The 18,809-nt window shown below is 35.0% G+C and overlaps 3 protein-coding genes across 3 annotated transcripts in view; 1 reads left to right on the top strand and 2 right to left on the bottom strand.

Moving 5' to 3' along the window:
* The window catches only part of Rme-8 (receptor mediated endocytosis 8), a 23,802-nt gene extending 12,387 nt beyond the window's left edge, over window positions 1-11,415 (bottom strand). Inside the window, exons 1-18 of the mRNA XM_013307032.1 lie at window positions 11,297-11,415; window positions 10,592-10,941; window positions 10,072-10,418; window positions 8,344-8,479; window positions 7,881-7,999; window positions 7,216-7,362; window positions 6,710-6,809; window positions 4,458-4,630; window positions 3,935-4,142; window positions 3,495-3,650; window positions 2,946-3,200; window positions 2,622-2,795; window positions 2,214-2,444; window positions 1,747-1,955; window positions 1,323-1,482; window positions 1,147-1,247; window positions 876-1,053; window positions 300-502 (exon numbers count right to left, since the gene is read on the bottom strand). Coding sequence (XP_013162486.1) covers window positions 300-502; window positions 876-1,053; window positions 1,147-1,247; window positions 1,323-1,482; window positions 1,747-1,955; window positions 2,214-2,444; window positions 2,622-2,795; window positions 2,946-3,200; window positions 3,495-3,650; window positions 3,935-4,142; window positions 4,458-4,630; window positions 6,710-6,809; window positions 7,216-7,362; window positions 7,881-7,999; window positions 8,344-8,479; window positions 10,072-10,418; window positions 10,592-10,930 — 3,236 coding nt within the window. The 5' untranslated portion in view covers window positions 10,931-10,941; window positions 11,297-11,415. The remainder of the gene's footprint in view (window positions 1-299; window positions 503-875; window positions 1,054-1,146; window positions 1,248-1,322; window positions 1,483-1,746; window positions 1,956-2,213; window positions 2,445-2,621; window positions 2,796-2,945; window positions 3,201-3,494; window positions 3,651-3,934; window positions 4,143-4,457; window positions 4,631-6,709; window positions 6,810-7,215; window positions 7,363-7,880; window positions 8,000-8,343; window positions 8,480-10,071; window positions 10,419-10,591; window positions 10,942-11,296) is intronic.
* A 295-nt stretch (window positions 11,416-11,710) lies between these two features.
* On the top strand, window positions 11,711-14,919 carry SerRS (Seryl-tRNA synthetase). The gene is made up of 8 exons (XM_013307475.1): window positions 11,711-12,146; window positions 12,249-12,465; window positions 12,833-12,993; window positions 13,249-13,430; window positions 13,580-13,670; window positions 13,769-14,025; window positions 14,239-14,365; window positions 14,649-14,919. The coding sequence occupies exons 1-8, from the start codon at window positions 11,826-11,828 to the stop codon at window positions 14,781-14,783; spliced, it is 1,491 nt and encodes a 496-aa protein (XP_013162929.1). The 5' UTR covers window positions 11,711-11,825; the 3' UTR covers window positions 14,784-14,919.
* Window positions 14,920-15,267: 348 nt separating this feature from the next.
* TSG101 (tumor susceptibility gene 101) lies at window positions 15,268-18,376 on the bottom strand. Its single transcript, XM_013307476.1, has one exon. The coding sequence runs from the start codon at window positions 18,237-18,239 to the stop codon at window positions 17,043-17,045; it is 1,197 nt and encodes a 398-aa protein (XP_013162930.1). The 5' UTR covers window positions 18,240-18,376; the 3' UTR covers window positions 15,268-17,042.
* Window positions 18,377-18,809: the final 433 nt, after the last annotated feature.

The raw sequence follows: 18,809 nt of genomic DNA, 5'->3' as shown, positions 1-18,809 counted from the left end.
TTCGTTTCGTTTCGTTTCGTTTCGTTTCGTTTCGTTTCGTTTCGTTTCGTTTCGTTTCGTTTCGTTTCGTTTCGTTTCGTTTCGTTTCGTTTCGTTTCGTTTCGTTTCGTTTCGTTTCGTTTCGTTTTGTTTTGTGTTGTGTTGTGTTGTGTTGTGTTGTGTTGTGTTGTGTTGTGTTTTGTTTTGTTTTGTTTTGTTTTGTTTTGTTTTGTTTTGTAAAAAAAATAACAGCCTCTCTCATTATACACATGGCGCCCCCTCGTGGCCAACTTATGCAACTTTAGATGCAGTACACGTACCTGCTGGGATAATATCGCGTACAGACAATAAGCAGATCCAGTATGGTAGCAGCGAGCGCACTCTCGTCCATGACGGGCGCGCCGCGGGCCACCAGCGTCCACTTGAGCTGCGGCACACTGCCCACCGCGCGCCAACCTTCCATACTGTTCGCCCAGCACTTTGTCTTATTGTTTATCTCCCCGGATTTATACAGATCCTTCAACTGGAACATATAATTTAAAATAATTACCACTATGTAATAACAAAAGCCACCATCTTTCATTTCAAAAGTGCATGTAAAAAAATAATTGAACTATCGAATCTAATTGAAAAATATCCCTTATTGTTGGTTCCTGTGACCAAAATAACTCAATCACATATCGTTATCTCTGTTTTGGTCATAGATAATGAGAGGGACGACTCAGCAACCAACGATTAGTCGAATAGTTTAATTTTTATTGCTCCACGACACTAGGGCATACGTTCGCCCCAATCCTAACAAACTGCTACACACCAAAACTGTCATGTAGTTGCGAATAAACGCAAACGTGTTCGTGCGCATACGTAAGTGCGTACACGTGTCTATGTGAACTAACCTGTTGCAGGCTGACGGGTCCCTTGCGGTGCACCTTGTCGGGCATCTCGAGGTTGTAGTACCACTCCCTCTCGCCGGCGCCCGCCTGCTGCGCGCCTGCCTCCAGCACATTGCTCTGAGCGGGCACGGTAGCTCGCGACGTGTGCAAGTGAGCCAACGTCATTAGTTCCACTAGTATCCTACAAATAGTAATCAGCTGTACATCTACCTATTTAAAAACAGTCAATAAACTTTTTTTTTAAAGAACACTACGATTTTTTAAAATCGCTTACCTGATGCCATTCCATTCTAATATCTCGCTAACATTTTTCTTATGTAATATTAATTTAGCTAGGAACTGTACTAGTCTATCTCTCTCCATTCTATCACATGTCTGTAAAGTTAGACACAAAGATATTAAAAGACTTTTCTTGTTTAAAATAAATTATTGAGAAGTAAAGCTTCTTACTCTATCTAACATTTGAACGATATATTTGGTATCTGCGAAGGGGCCGATGTCTTCGTAATATCTGCCATAAACAATAGTCATGGCCTGAAGACACATGCATTTCATTTCCACTTTAGGAGTAGATAAAAACCGATGGTAGAGATCGTTGAAAAACTCGTATCTAGAAATATAGAAAAAACGTAATTAATATGAAATTAAAAATTGGAAGTCCACCAACAACATAACACATTTAATTATTATGTCAACTGCCTAAAAATGATCAATTTTTATTAATATATTAATTTAAATTTTATAAAAAAAAGGAAGTAAAGGAATTTTACTGTCTATTGCCCATCCCAGGCAGTGGGTAATGGGCAGTGTCCACTCTGGATAGTGGACAATGGGTGTTGTCACTCTGTGTGTGGGCAGTGGACAGTGTACTCACGACTTGCGTATGGGGCTGTCGTCGTTATCGCGCTGCTCGAGCAGTATCCTCAGGTAGTAGTCTCCGATCTTGACTTCATTCTGCAGGCACTGGTAATGCACCTCCAGCTCGGCGTGGTTCCATGACGTCAGCGCTCCGCCCGCCACCTCGCGGTCAGATGTGAACGCGCGCAACTCATTCTCCAACGCATTACGCAACTCTTCGCGAGTCTAAAATTATTTGTCAAGTTATTTAAAACCAGTTTACTTATAGCTAATGTTTTATGAAAATTATATTCCATTTTTAATTAAAACTCTATCCCTACAAAATATTGTTATCTCAGATTTCTCAAGGAGAATAAGAGGGATGACAATATGTTTTTGTACGAGTCTATTGGTAGTAGAATCACAGGGTAACAAAGACAAAATGTATGAACACTGTTACATTTTCAAATCAAAGTAAAGAAAAAAATTATGAAATATTCCTACGGTGTGATTCCATATAAGATTCGGTAAAGCGTGATCCCGATGGAACTGGTAGTAGAAGAGAGGCCAGTTGTATGTAGACTTGATGCACTCTCGTCTGCGGCGCAGCAGCACGGGCCGCTCGCGCCGCTCCCCCGCCGCGCCCCCCGCACCTGCTGCGCCCGCCGCCGCCCCCGGCACGCCCAGACTGCGCGCGCGCTGCGCCCAGTGCTGCATCGCCAGCGAAGCATAGTGCTAAACGAACATTTAAAAATATTTTTAGATATTTTCTTGAACATTGCTATATATATTATATTTAATCATTATTAGATACAGGCAACACCAAAAAAATTGTTCGGAACGATCCAAAAACCAAAACTTGTCAAAAATTCACATTCTTATTTGTAACACACCTTTGTCAAAAAGTCTTACTTCAATATGTTTCTCGACGTATTTGACTTGGCGCTCGAGGGCCTCCCAGTGCGGCGCGCGAGGCTTGACGCTCGCCTGCGCTAGCTGCAGGTTGTCGCGCTCCGGCACCTGCTCCCCCAGCGCGCCCGCCGGCGGTGCCTCCTTTGACTCCAGGAACGATAGCAGACCAGACGGCTGGGAAGTATAAATTTATTATAAAAAATACTCTCATTATGACTTTTTTTTAACAAAATATCTGCCACAATAACTCATTCACTTTAAAAGTTCAAAAAGAAATATATCGATTAGTACAGATGAATAATTTAAATAAAAATTATTAGTTACCATGATCCGCTGCAGCAGGTCGTGGGCGGGGGCATGATTGACGAGCCAGAGTGCGACGAGATGTCTAGCGAGATGTCGCAGATGCAGTCGCGCCGGCTGACCCGCGGGCTGGTAGAGCGCGGCGAGCAGGTGACGCGGGAGCGCCGCCTCCGCCAGCGCCAGCGACTGCATGCGCGCGCCCACTCCCCCGCCCCCCTCCTCCACCAGCGCACGCGTCACTAGCCCCGCCCCTTTCACTATCGCCAGCGATGGATGCTGCACAACAATACGGAACAATTTGTATTGGAGTTCCACTTAGTATATTTTTAGTACTTCAAATTGTTATGTAACCAACTAGCTTTTGCCTACGCCATGTCCTGCGCGGAAGAAAAAAAATGTACTAAGTAAGCAGTGCATCTTGCCAAATTTCATCGAGATCCGTTTAGCTATTGCGGAGATAAGTAGTCACAAACATCAGTAAAAAAGTATAAACAATGGACAGAGTACGGCAGTAACAAATTTAGTGTTACTGTTTAGAACTAAAATCGTTTAAACCAGCATAATATTCACCTCGAACAATTTGAATACGACACGTCCCTTGTTGGCGACCATCTCAAGCAGTTGGTCGAACTGTTTGCCGTCGGTGGTCTCGCTGTATGGCACGCACAGCGCAAACGTCAGGAAGTCCAACATGGCCGCCACCACCAGCGCCCCGCTGCCCGCATTCTGACCACATTAAATGACACTTATTAATAAGCGATTTACAACTTATTGACTTAATAAATAATGTATAAATAAACTCTTACACATATATAATTCGGTCATATGTTCCAAATCAATTGCCTGGAGTTCAAACATGGACGATTTTCGGAAGACAGGAAAATTTTACTCGTAGGTAACCCTTAAAACTTGTAGGCAATATCAATAACTGCCATAAGATCCTTGTGGGACTATATCTATTTTAATAGTAATATAAGAACAGTTATGTGTCGATGTTGCATGACACTGACCACATGCTCCGCCCACATGGTGAGCAGGCCGTCTAGGAAGGCGGGCGAGGAGAGCATGCTGGCCTTGTTGAGCTGCTCCTGGCGCAGGTCGGGCTCCGCGTGCATCGGCTGCATCAGCGCGCACACCGCGTCCAGGGCCGCGTGCGAGCACGCCGCTGAGTCACGCCGCAGCGCGCTCACTACCGCACTACCGATCCACTCCCGGAAACTAACGCACAGGAAATTTACTTGTTTTTTCTATTTTCTAAACAGTGGTATGACACTTTAAATAATAAGTTCAGTGTTTATTTCCTATAAAAGACTGAAAAAATAGACAAATAGCAACTGGAAAGAAAAAAGGAGCTGCAATATCTCTTCAAAAGGCTGATAGTCCCCTAACTATAAACAAAGACCCTTTCTGGTCGGCATTTGTAATGGTTGCAAGGATTAAATCTTATTATTTAAATGTATGCAAATCTTAAGTTTACTTTATTACAGTTGCATAAAAATGTATCGTTGTTTTTCAACTATGGTATTCACTTACCCTGGTAACGCTGTGAAAGCTGCAAATCCAACTTTGCTGGCACAAAGTCGTCTGAGCGCGTGGAACTGCGCCTCCAGCTCCCGCGGCGTCAGATGGCTACCAGATGGCGCGCAGCTCACCAGCGCCGTCAGCGCACCAGTTATCAACTTCTCCTTGTTCTCCGCGAACAATCTCTAACAACAATAACACCATCATGCCATACTATGCAAGCGTTAAGCCCAGTTTCCACTAGCGCGGACAGAGACATTCAGCTGTATTATAACCACGATATTTCTGCATAATTGACATCAGTGGAAATTCAAAATTTACATAGAATTATTGTTTGACATAGTAAGCACTCTTTCCATAATCAAATTGAAGGTGTACAACTTTTGTCTATATAAGAGATGTTTGATAAATAGCTTGATCAAACAAGTTTGTCAAACATGTTTGAACAAAATTGTGATTTTTCTAACCTATACAAAAATACCGTGGTTTGAATATACTGACAGTGCAAAAGTGATTACGATAGGTCTTTATTATTTACATATTTACAATAATAAAAAACTAATCTAAATGCTCGTTTTTTTTATTTACCACTACAAGATATTTGGATTGTTAAAGTTTCAACTTTAAGACGTAGAAAAGGTTTAAAGGATTGTGCAAATATTTTATTCAATCTACCTCGCCTTAAACAACATAGAATTAAAATGACATAAATAATTTAAAAGCATAAATTAAACTTAATCATATTTTGGGTACATTCATTTAAAATTCGGAGAATAATTTTTAAGTGAATACTTTTTATTTAATTTCTTTTGATAATCGTGACCAAATTTTTCAACCATTTCAATGCTATTTATTACAAAACACCCACAGTGACCATGACCTTGAACATATAGATATTTAAATAGAGATAAATAAACATTATGGGGACTTACAAGATCCCACGTAAGAAACAGCCACAACAGGGGACGGGCCTACAACGCATACAATACAATATTAACATGCCCCGCAGTACTATCACACAACTTATAACTACACAAGCAACAAAAAACTGCAGCTCATTATGACGTCATAATTCTGTATATCACCATCCCTTTCATTCACTTTGATAAAACAGAGACGAAAATTCAAATTCTAACGCAATCTCTTGCTAAAATCTCGTTAAAAATATATTGTTATCTCTGTTTTCTTCAAAGATAATGCCAGAGATGGAGATATGTTTTATAAAGAGATTTTGGTTTTAGAAACCATTGGTAAATGACGCATCATGATTTGTTTGACCATTAATCAATCCCTTAGTGTATATTAAAACTAAATCTACACTAAGCGAGTCCAGCGAGTGGCAGTAAGGATGTCAAACTGACGTACTTTAAATCGGATAACAGGCGTATTTTTTTGAACTGCAATTTTTTGTATTATGAAACGAATATGAATAATGTAAAAATGAATAATAAAACACATAACTCGACGATTCGTAACTAATTAGTAAATAAGTAAACTAAATGTGTACGTGTTTTAATGTAATCCAATTTAATAAAACACTGAATGTATGTACATGGACTGAGTACTCTATATAATATCTAAAATTTGTTATGAGCTTAAATAAATATAATTATCATTAGTTAAATGTACCATAAAATATTATAAAAAGATGTGGAATTTAATTCCGTAATTGCCACTTAACACTTTCAGTGCCACCGAAAAAAATCCTAACGGCATTGAAAATGTTAACATAAATGTGTGTGGGGAAGCCGGTTAAACAAGCTGCTGTGAATGTAATATGTTATTTATGCTGTTAAGTACATTTGTCTTCATGATAAGTAATAAATATTAGTAAAAACAACTAATCCCAAAGGTTCAAGATTCAACAATAACCTTGTAGACCGGTGACAGATTATTTTGAAATAATTTGATTATTTTGAATTAATTTGACACAACATTTTTTTAATTTTATTTTATGTCCTAATATGTTTATATTAGTACTGATCATAATACAGCCAATAACTCATAAATATATTTTTGACATTTTTTAAACTTTATATAATAAAATGGACTCATATATTTTTTACTTTTTTTTTTGGAAATTCTGTTTAAATATGTACTGTCATTTTACATATTAAATTATTTCATTTTTATTATAGTTTTTAATTATCTATATGTATACACATAGGTTATATATTTCCAACCATTATGATATTAGTATATTTATGTTAGTTTTAAATATGATAACAACAAACACATATAATATAGTAATACAATATACTTACGTCTTGACTAACGGAGTATATAAGGCCACTATAACCGACATTGGCGTTAAATCTTTCTATTACTTCTGCTGGTAACATGTCACCTGGATTCTGGAACAATCTGAAAAAATCAACCGATTTTTTTCATTTTTAAATTTGAAAACTCAATCTTACTGCTGGATAAGCGAGAAGCCAAGGGACCGCGATATTTTTCTCTATTTACCTAACTTTCTCGCTTATGGAGTTCGTCCATCGGGACTGAATAATGTCTCTAGCTTATAGAGGTTTCTCGCTTACCCAGGATTTTATTTCAAAATACTATAATATTTATTTAATAGAGCATTCATAAAGTTTGAATATTGATATACATTTGCTTATCATTAAAATACGATTATAAGAGAAAGCAACGAAGTTATTTTGTCGTGTCAAAAACTTAGTGCCACTGACCCACCTACCAAGTACTATTTAACAAAAAATCTAAAAAATGTATGCATATAATTTTTTTTATTTTAAAAATAACAGTATACCTGAGGTGATTGGACTCTGTCTCCTCATCTACAGCTTGATGCAGCGGACCCAGTCTGTAGCCACGTGGCGTGTGGGAAGATCGCACGTGCACATCGCGCTGACCCGTCGACCTCACGCCGTCCACCAAAGAAGCCAGCAATGCGTCCCTATAAATATATCCAAAGTAATAAGAACTGAGTCTGAATTAAAAAAAAATACTATTTTAAATACATATGTTTGGATGGATGGATGTTTATTAGAAGGAATGTCCCGAACTGCTGCATAGGTTTCGCAGAAATTTAGCACAGATGTAGAACATAGCCTGTAAGAACATAGGCTACTTAAGTTTTTTTTAATCCGCGCGGACGGTGTCCCGGGTCAGCTGGTCTAGTTATAAATATAGCCTATGTCATCCGGGGATAAAGCAGCTTCCTAACAGTGAAAGAATTTTTCAAAGTGGTTGAATAATTTTTGAGCTTATTCAATGCAAATATACAAATCATTACTCTATATTATAGTTAAGTTTATCTTCACAATTTTTTGAAATTAAAACGAATCAAAGGAATTAGTAGAATCATAAGAATTACTATAATGGTACATCACTAAGCTACTTAGCTTCCCAATGAAACAAGTAAGAATGAGAGATAAAGACATAAATTATTGGCCTAGGAGAGTAAATACTAACCTTTCTCCGGCCAAATAGGTTCGAACCTGTCCATTTAAATATTCAATAGAAAACTTCTGAGGATGTTCCGGATCTCGGACTAAAGCGAAAACATCGCTCAGTGGACGCAAACATACCACCTGGGAATAAATTGGGATATTTATAATATATTGTAAACAATATTTTTATAACCTAATACATTGAGAGCTAGCAAACCCCCCATGGATTTTAATACTTTTAATTATAATACTAAAAAATAGAAGCGGCATTGAAAGTGTTAATTTTACTTAATGTCAATCATTCAATAAAGTACATTAATATTAATGTTTCTATATATCTTAAATTCTCAATATATATTGAGATGGGATTATAAACAATACTATAACTATATTCATATATGTAAATCAACATCAAAAGTAATACAAGTTTTCAGACAATAAAAATGCTAAACAATTCAAAATGTATTCAATTTCTTACATCTTACCGAATATGTCTGAGGATCTCGTTCAAGTATGCAGGTATCCGAGAGGCAAAGGGTACGTCTCATGGGCTCCATGTGCCTTGCTGGATTCACCTTGTGCACCGTGAATTCACTCAGTGATGTCTGATGTTGATCTCCACTGAAATAAATATTTTTTTTTCCATATAAAAGTGCAAACATGATGATGCCTTGCCCAACAAGTTTGCTTTAACACATAAAAATTATTGTGGCATTGAATGTGTTGCACATATCTTACTAATATTAAGAGTGTTTGTTAGAAGGTATCTCCGGAACAACTCAATGGATGATGAAATGAGACACAGAATATGTTCTGTTCTGTTCAGACTATGGTCTGAAGAACATGTAGGCTACTTAGTATGTTTGACAGCTAGTATTATAATATTATTTAAGTAAAAAAAAATGAAATAAATTTTTTTAGTAATGGCAACCAATCTCTTCATATTAATATATTCCAATTGGCCTTTAAAAAAAATATAGTCATACTAAATAGTATGTATACTATTTTTAACACATTCACTGCTACTGGCTTGGTTGAGTTCAGTTTTATGCATAAATATCATGTTAATTACTGTAACAAGAATAAGCCAAGAAGTAACCTACTTCCAGGCTAACATTCTTGAGTAAATGAGTCTAATAAGATTAACACAAGTAAGTCATTTTACAGTTAAAACATAAGACGCATAAGACATGTCTCGCTTTGAAAAATATTACTTTAGAAATAAACATAAATATATGTAGTTAATATTCAACAAGCTTAATTTCTTTATTCTTTGTCAATACTAGCGGTCGCCTCATTCGCGCGGAATAAAAAAAACTTAATTATTAGCCTATGTGTCCTTCCAGACTATGTTCTACATCTATGCTAAATTTCAGCAAGATCCGTTTAACCATTTTGGATATCCAAATGAACATCCATCCATCCATCCAATATTAGTAAGATATTCTAAGTATTATTTGACAATATCAAAACTTTTTATCATTTTAAATTAACTAAATGATTCCTTTCTATTATTAAACATCGTACCATGTAATAGTAATCTAAATTATGAAATAACAGCAACAGTGTTATAACAATTTGCTACATTCAATGAGTAAAAAATATTTTATATAAAAAGATAACAATATTTTACAATTAGAACATTTATAACACCACATACAAGATAAACAATGATTCACTATTTCAAGGCAATTTAAAATTCACTTTGAATCTAGCAACACAACACTAAGCAATTTAGTAAAAAAAATATTAGCACATTGTAATTAATTTACTAATACTTCTTATAAATGTCTCAATAATCTTATAATATAAAATTCTCGTGTCACAATTTTCATTTCCATACTCCTCAGAAACGGCTTGACGGATTCTCATGAAATTTTGTGAGCATATTGAGTAGGTCTGAGAACTGGTCAACATCTATTTTTAATCCCGCGCGGACAGAGTCGCGGGCGCCAGCTAGACTGTAATATATTACTATAATACCATAAAACCATATGATTGGTAGTCCATATTCTAAACCATGGTTTTGTTTAGTACTTGTCCACTTCAACAAAAATTGGATATACAACTTCTTACATATACTAATCTTGTGGTTAGTACTGATTAGCTTTTTCAAGATATCAAACAATAAAAGTTATATCTCTTACAAGTTCCCTTTACAAATGTAACTTAATGGCATGACATTTTTATATTATTTAATATTTTACACATACCTGTATTTCCCAAATCTTTGGTTATGGTAATCATCCAAGGTGATGGTTGCTGTTAATACTTTTATTGTTGTATTGAGAATCAAATTTGCCATTTCCAACATTTTTCCTATAATAACTTGGTGTTCCATTGAATTTGAAAATAGATGTAGGCGGCTATAACCACCAACAGCTAAGACAAAACCCCCAGGTATATCTCTGACTGGTAATATGCCTTGTATATCACAGTATGGATAGCTGGCTAGGAGGGTATGTGTGGATGGATCCAACTGCTCCAGAGAACAAGGTCCTACTTCAAGCACAACTGGTAAACGAGTACCACTCCAATGGTGTTTATATGCCTGATATCTCTGTAACAAATGGAAAGTCAGTAAAAAAATAATTTTAACTTTTTATATAATTTATCAAAGTAATTCCAGTCAATGTTATTTTAAATAATGCAAATAGGTGGGCTGCGAGAAAGATAAATGAGCTAGTAATTATTCAACAATACAGATATATGTTTAGATAAAAAAGAACTCACATAAATTTCCTTTGACTTTTCAGCAAATAAATGTCTATATTTAAAAGCCTCGGTTAATATTAAACATTTATGTTCAGATGAAAACTTCATAGTATCAATTTTCTTATCTTTCTTCATTGTGAGTATGAAATCATGGTTTGATACAGAGTTTGAGTTTTTGGGTAAAGAAAGTTTCACAACATCTGCATACAGCCATTTGTTGGTCACCTCCAATCTGTCTGGGTTATAAGTGGTGATACCACGAGTGCCCACTGAGAACACACGCTTATACTTGCCCTTCCACGAATGCTTGGTGACAAGGAATGAAGCAACATCCTGATTGTCCTTTAACGGAATCATCTTATCATTGCCTGCAATATTTTAACACTGGTTACAAAAAAAATAGTTTTGCATTAAACTAAAGCAAAAATAACACTACATTTCTGTCCAAAAACCAGGACCAGGAACTCAGGACAAACTCATTGTTAGGAAACTTCAGTTTAGGGTATAACATGAAAAATAATAAAAACATTAAAACTTAATTAAATAACTCATGAAAACGTTAAAGTATTCAAAAAATACTTTAATTTTGGCGTTTATTCGACATGTATCCACCCCTTTGTAAATAGATCGCATGAAAATGGACATTGAAGACGTGTAAACAAGGGACTATTTGAAACTTTGTGTTAATTTCAGTTGAAAACAATACTAACAAAACATACTTACAAATTTTAATGGATTCTATTTGTTTATTGATATTACCGCTTTAAAGATATGACCCGCATATTCAAGAAAACAATCAGGAAAATATTTATGAGATAAGCTCAATATACGGCACACTCACAATTGTGTTTGACAATTCATGTGTAATATTGCCATGACATCCCACTTACAGGTTTATAAACACGTAATAAAGGTTTGTTTCGATAGGGCACTCATTCGTAATATTATTATAATTCGGACTATTTAAAAATTTGCAATATTTTTAATGATTAGTTCAATGATAAACTTTTTGTACAAAAATGGAAACATAAAATAATCGAGAAAACACCAACAAAAGATTTCACGGTTTGATAAATTGGTGGAAATTGGAATACATTTTTTTTAATAACATTGTCGATTTGTCATTCTGTCACAAATTCTTGTGCCAGACTTTCGTCATATTTGCGTCAACGTCAATACTGTTCGTTGTCGTACCATACGGTGAAAGTAAATTTTTTTTTTGTTAAATCTGCATTAGGCATAACAGTGCACCATGGTTCTTGACTTAGATTTATTTAGAGCTGACAAAGAAGGTGATCCAGAAAAGATTCGTGAGAACCAGCGTAAAAGATTCAAAGATGTTGCCTTGGTTGACACCGTGGTGGAGCAGGATTTACTTTGGAGACGATTGAGACACGAGGCAGATAATTTTAACAAATTAAAAAATGTGTGTAGCAAGGAAATTGGTCAAAAGATGAAAAGCAAAGAGCCCGTGGGACCAGAAGATGAAGAAGTACCGGCTTCTGTTGCCGATAACCTAGTCAATCTTACAGCAGAACAGCTTCGACCTCTTACTGTCAATCAGATTAAAAAGGTATGCATTTAGATCATTTCATCTCATTTCCTGGAATAACAATAATATGTCAAGCAATTTTTTTTCCATATAACTCTAAAAAAATTACTGCCAATATTTTAGGTTCGTGTACTAATAGATGAGGCCATCACAAAGAATGAGCAAGGGCTAATTACTGCAGAAAAGGCTCGTTCTGCAGCATTAAGAGAAGTGGGCAACCACCTCCACCCTTCAGTTCCAGTGGATGATGATGAAGACCACAACCTTGTGGAGAGGACATTTGGAGACTGCACTGTGAGACAGAAATACTCCCATGTTGATCTTATTTGCATGATTGATGGTGAGTGCTACATTTTTTTTCTAGTAATTTATAAGAGTCTTGGTTAGTAACTGCATGACTAGACTGCATATTTAGCAAATATTCAGTATTGTTTAAAAACTTGTGTTGTTCAATAAATATAAAATGTCTGATGGGCTGTTTGTTATTGAACCAACAATAAAACAATTTGAATCTTACCTAAAGGAAGCTCTATTAATTACTGACGAAAGCCGCACAGGATTTTTTTCAGTAAACAGATGATCTCTGGTCTAATAAAGTTACCCGTCCATGGTATAGAATGTTTTGTTTTATCTAAATTTTATATGCTTTATTCTATCCTATGCCTTATAAATTATGTAATACAAAATACATAACTTCATATTAACAGGCATGGATGGAGACAGAGGTACAGCAGTGGCTGGTGGGAGGGGATACTACTTAAAAGGTCCTGCTGTCTTCCTAGAACAAGCACTCATACAGCTTTCACTGAGAATACTCTTGAAGAAAGGTTACACTCCACTGTACACTCCTTTCTTTATGAGGAAAGAGGTAGAGATTATGACATAATTTTACTCAGTATATTAAGATTTTAATGTAAAGGCTTAAAAATATAGCTATTTCAATATATATAGTAAAAATCGTTAAATTTAGTATAGTATTAGCTGTTTCTTAATCTATGATAAATATTAGCGAGAACATCCATCCATACATCAAAATATTTGTTTTTATAAAAGTTTAATTCTATTTTTATCTCAACTATACATTTTACTGTAAAATACCATCATGTGCTACTTATGTACTCAGGTAATGCAAGAAGTAGCTCAATTAGCACAGTTTGATGAAGAACTTTACAAGGTTGTTGGAAAAGGTTCAGAAAACAAAGGTGATAATGTTATTGAAGAGAAATACTTGATAGCAACCTCGGAACAGCCTATTGCAGCGTACCACAGAGATGAATGGCTAGCGGAGTCTTCTTTGCCAATAAGGTTTGTTACTAATACATATTCAGCCCTTATTCATCCACTGCTGAATGTAGGCCTCCCCCATCGATTGCCACAATGCTGGATCCTGTGCGCATACATAGGAATCATAAATTTTTTATTTGTATGTATTTTGAAAAACTGATAATTTTCAGGTATGCTGGTTTGTCAACTTGTTTCCGACAAGAAGTAGGCTCTCACGGCCGCGACACGCGCGGTATATTCAGAGTGCATCAGTTTGAAAAGGTAAAACATCTGAATAAATATAACTCAAAGACATTATGGTAATTCAATTACATTGTTATTATTAACTGTTTACATTAATATTAAATTTTACAATATAGGTAGAACAGTTTGTTTTGACCTCTCCACATGACGATGCATCCTGGAAGATGATGGATGAAATGATTGGCAATGCTGAGGAGTTCTACCAGACCCTTGGTATACCATACCGCATTGTAAACATTGTGTCCGGTGCATTGAACCATGCAGCTGCTAAGAAATTGGATCTGGAAGCCTGGTTCCCTGGATCTGGAGCATTCCGCGAGCTTGTTTCCTGCAGCAACTGCCTTGAGTACCAGGCTAGAAGGTTACTGGTCAGGTAATAAACTCTCTTAAAGATGTTATTATTTAAATATTGTACCCTAGCCACAAAGAAACATTTTTGATATATTTTGCTACATTTCTTGATATTCTTAACAAAGAAAAAATATTTGTATATTTTTTATATATTTATCACGTTCTTTTTTTCATGGCAAACTGTAAAGTCTTTATTTGAATCAAAAAGCATTTTAATAACATGTAAAATGGTCAGGTATGGACAAACAAAGAAGATGAATGCGGCCACAGAGTATGTTCATATGCTGAACGCGACCATGTGCGCTACCACACGCGTCATCTGCGCGGTTCTCGAATGTAACCAGACAGATGAGGGTATTAAGGTAATTTCCCATTAAAAATTCATAACTCTCAGCTATTTAGAAATACCAGAAAACTGAAAATAATGCTAACAGAAATAAAAGCATCATACCTACTGGTTTTATTAAATACATCATAATAAAGAAAAGCAGATAATGGCTTTGTATGTGTACATTACTTTGAGGTTTATAAAAGTATTATTTCGTCTTGCATGTAGAGACCTATTCCCACTTAATATTCATCAATATGTGGTTTAAATTAAAAATTTAAATATGCATACTTATTGGTTTAAAAACATCTTTACAGGTCCCCGAGGTACTGAAGCCATGGATGCCGGAACAGTACCAAGAGGTCATACCATTTGTGAAGCCAGCTCCTATCGACTTGGAAGCGGCTGCTGCTGCTAAAAAAGGAAAAAAGCAAAAGGAAGACAAAAAATAAATTTTAAACAAGCACTCCGCATTTAAATGTTTGCATTCCCACACCAGTGGCATGTTATTTATTATGCTCTCATTAAGCTTGTACTTCAGAATGTTTTATTTAAAATTAATAAATTGAATCATTTCTATATAATTTATTCCTGACGTATTATTTCTGCTATCTTAAATTCAAGACTTTTGTAGACTTTGACTTTTAGAAAGGGCTAGAAAAAATTGTGAAATTAGCAAAAATATAAAGGCGTTAACCCAGAAATTAGATTGTCTTAAATCCATTGCAAGTGCAACACAAAAATGTATCTTAGTGTTTTCTTTAAACCCAAAATTAACCCTTAGCAGATTTTATTGTTCATTAAACATTCACTAGGAAAAAACTACTTTTTACATCAAAACTATTTTATTTGTATATCAAAATTCAATAATTTTTTTTAACATTAAATTTACTTTATTTATCATCTAATTATAAGGTGAAAAATAAAACATAACACTTTTGCATTTACACATTTATTGTGAGAAATCACACCCACTTGGGTCTAAGCAGACTTATGCTATATGTTCGTCAAGACAATATAAAAATGACTAACAATAATATATATTACTCCTTATTAATACAATGAATACATAATGAACAAGAGGAATATGTTTAGAACTCAACTATATATTTCGTAACATAAACAAATAAAGGTTAAAATTAAAAACATATCTTTCAGTTCACATAAATACGGTTCAGATGAAAAATAAGGTCTTTTTAATTATTTCAATAGGTCAATTAAAAAAAATAAGACACAAACATTTGATGTAAATTTAAAATTTCCGGGTGTCTTTAATGCCTATTTTACCAACAATTAACTTCTATAAATAGAAAATCTTCAAGCGATGTACATGTTTACTGAAAGATAAGAGATATACAATGTTTTAATTATTGTTTTTCAGTACACAATTGAAATCACCATTGTTAAAATGTATATTGACCAAATCTTCATTTAACTTTACATTAACTGTAGATTAGGCATACAATTATAGAATTATCTTTTATATCCTTATATTTCCTTAATGTTAATTAAGGAAATATTGTTGCAAATACATAAATTTTAAAAATTAAGATTATTTTACAATTGCATTAATTATATCAGGGGTGGCCAAGCTCCACGATAGACATTTTTCAAAATTTGAACCCAAATAAATACATATTCAAAAGAAATTGAAATTTTTTACGTTGTGGCACGTAATATTTTGAAACACATGAAACATTTTTTTATTTACTACATATAATACGAAAATAACAAAGGAACATTTATCAAGACTTGAAAACAATCCTTCAAAGAGTTGCATGTGTCTTGTGAACTGCAATTTGGCTACCCCTAACATATAGGATATACTTTCCGATTGTAAATTTATATATAATTATACAAGGCAAGTTCAGAACTAATAAAAGACAACCAGCAAAGAAGTGCAACAGACTAAAGGATTCATAGCCTAAACTGATACATAATAAAATATTTGTATAACTTTTATAATGTTCTGTTTACGAGTAAGTGAAATATTAAATGCTACTTTCAACCATTGCATATGTTCTATCATAGCATTATTGTCTATCATGCAAACCTTAGAAACTAGAGCATGATTACATAAGATACATATTTGGTACATAAAAACCCAGTTTTGTATACAGCATCCAAAAATTTTTCAAGACTGTAAAATAATATGAGTAAATATGGTCTCATACACTTGTTTACAAATTAACAACCATTAATTCAATCTTTCTGTTTAATTAATAAGCATATATATAGATGGCAAAATTACTTTTTTTATTAATAATGTAGTAATGCATTGATATACTCATGTAAAAACTGTTAAATGAAAACCATAGTTAAGATGAGATGTAACTGTAAAATTTTCCCTATTCTCAAATTAGGAATAACAGATAAAGTTTAACCTGCATTTTATTTAACTGAAAAATAACAGGAACAAACAAAACAAATCATTTTGTATGTTAATATGTCTGAATGGTAACTGAACTTGATAAAAGATTTATAAATTACAGTTGAAAACAGTTAAAATGCTATTACTATTCGGTGTAAAAATAAACTATGACAAAGCTTTGTTTCATTTTGAATTTAATACATAATTTTGCAAAATAAATAAAACATTGTAATCATACAAATTTTTGTAACATACCTCTATAATGGCAGTATTTTTAAGCCATTATCCATCCAATCACTGACAGTATAATGATTGCATTGTTTACGTAATGTTTACACCACTAGCAAGCTAGCTGAGCCTTTTGCCTACATTTATGCATCAACGCCCGTAAAGTAAATTGCCGTCTAGCCAATGTACGTACTTGCTTCAAGAAAGTATCCAGATCTATTACCTCTTTGCGTAATGCTTCACCCATGTAATAAATAGCATCTTCCAATGTTGCTTCTTCTGCAAATGCATTTAAAAGTTGAGAGTACAACGGAGCAGTTGTTACGACAGCTTCATCCGCTTCAATGCCATCCTGCTCTGCAAGTCTCTCCACAGCAGATTCCAACTCCTTTTCTTTCTCTTGAAGTGTGCTTAAATTTTTTTCAAGCGATGCCTTTTCTCTTTGCAGTCTTGTAAATATATCTTCAAGACGAGATTTGCCCTCGCAGAGTTCTTGTTGTGTTCTCCTCAAAGTTTCCAGTTCTGCCTGTGATTGTTGGGACTGTTCATTTAGCTTTCTGCGCAATTTATCAGTAACTGCCGATAATAATGAAGCTTTTATGTGCTCCTCTGTGATGGTACCACCTGCCACTTCAGTAACTGGACCAAAATTGGTTGTCGGTGGGTAAGGGGTGGCTGCAGGATAAGGTGTACCATTTGTACTAACTTGACCAGGGTATGGTGTACCAAAGCTTGGATAAGGTAAAGGATTTGAAGTTGTGGGATAAGGAGTAGCTGTTGGATAACCAGGCTGAGGGCTAACTTGAGGATATGGATAGCCTGAAGGCTGCGGCATAAATGGATCAAATGGGTACGGAGGTCGAGGCTGATTACGTGGCTTAGCGTAAACAGGAGGCAGCTCCCCAAATGCTGTAATCATCCACTGAACCAAACGTTGTAGGGTTGAACCAGAAGGTGACCACTCATGAAGGTAAGGAAGATAAATCTTACCATTACTGTCAACCCATTTAGATGTTTTGATAGTCATTTCAGGTGTAGGTTTGACAAAACACAACGGTGCATTTTGTGGATGCGTATCCATAAGCCAAATACTGACGGGGATATTATAAAATGCTCCTTTGTAATTTACGGGTATCGTGCCTTCAAGGTTGAGTAAATCCTTTCTAGTGCCATTATTGAACACAAAGGCTTCTAAACGATAGACGAGACTACGATAAACTTGAATCAGACTAATGACTTCTCGCGCAGTATAATCACGGTGTTTATATTTAGACAAATATTGTTTCAAGACAACTTCGTCGTTTGCCATAGCGAAAGATAATTTGATATCAAAATTTATGCACTTGTTGTAGTTAAGCACTGAAATATAAAATTTTTAAGAGGAAAAATGAATATGACACACCAACATCTTGTATGAATTATCATCTACTTCTTTAGTCTATTGCAGAGAGTACATAATATATGGTGTGTTGTCTATTGTTGTCAATTGTCGTTGAGTCACAGAGTAAATACTGTGCTATTTATAACCTGGCATCGCTGGCATCCATTAGTCGCGAAATAAATAGAGGCGCCACCATCTTTCTTGTGATCACCCCTTGCTTGCTACATGATAACGGCGTTTTGTAAACAAAAATGACTACATATGTTTTAAAGCAAACAATCACTTTTTCATTAGTTTGTTTTACCTTTTATTTTTAGCATCGTTGGCATATTAAAACCCATTTCTTAGGAAAGAACACTAGCACTACTTTGTCAAGATTGGACAAAACTATTTCGGCTTCGGATTCTACCGAATATCTCAAACATTTTGATATAAACACTTGGATAGGGCTGAGGATGGTAGTTTTGGATATTTCTCTTTCATGGTTTTCTCCAGGCT

Source organism: Papilio xuthus, unplaced genomic scaffold (genome assembly GCF_000836235.2).
Source record: "Papilio xuthus unplaced genomic scaffold, Pxut_1.1 DF828142.1, whole genome shotgun sequence".
In the NCBI taxonomy this organism is placed as follows: Eukaryota; Metazoa; Arthropoda; class Insecta; order Lepidoptera; family Papilionidae; genus Papilio; species Papilio xuthus.
Note: the sequence above shows the minus strand (reverse complement) of the source record. Positions and strands in the feature narration are given on the sequence as shown.

What these genes read in the sequence shown, in the direction of transcription:
- TSG101 (XM_013307476.1), bottom strand. Translation starts at nt 18,239, where the DNA reads ATGGCAAACGACGAAGTTGTCTTGAAACAATATTTGTCTAAATATAAA.
- SerRS (XM_013307475.1), top strand. Translation starts at nt 11,826, where the DNA reads ATGGTTCTTGACTTAGATTTATTTAGAGCTGACAAAGAAGGTGATCCA. An exon ending in CTGTCAATCAGATTAAAAAG is followed by an intron (nt 12,147 to 12,248) that starts GTATGCATTTAG and finishes CCAATATTTTAG; the next exon opens with GTTCGTGTACTAATAGATGA. An exon ending in CTTTCTTTATGAGGAAAGAG is followed by an intron (nt 12,994 to 13,248) that starts GTAGAGATTATG and finishes TTATGTACTCAG; the next exon opens with GTAATGCAAGAAGTAGCTCA.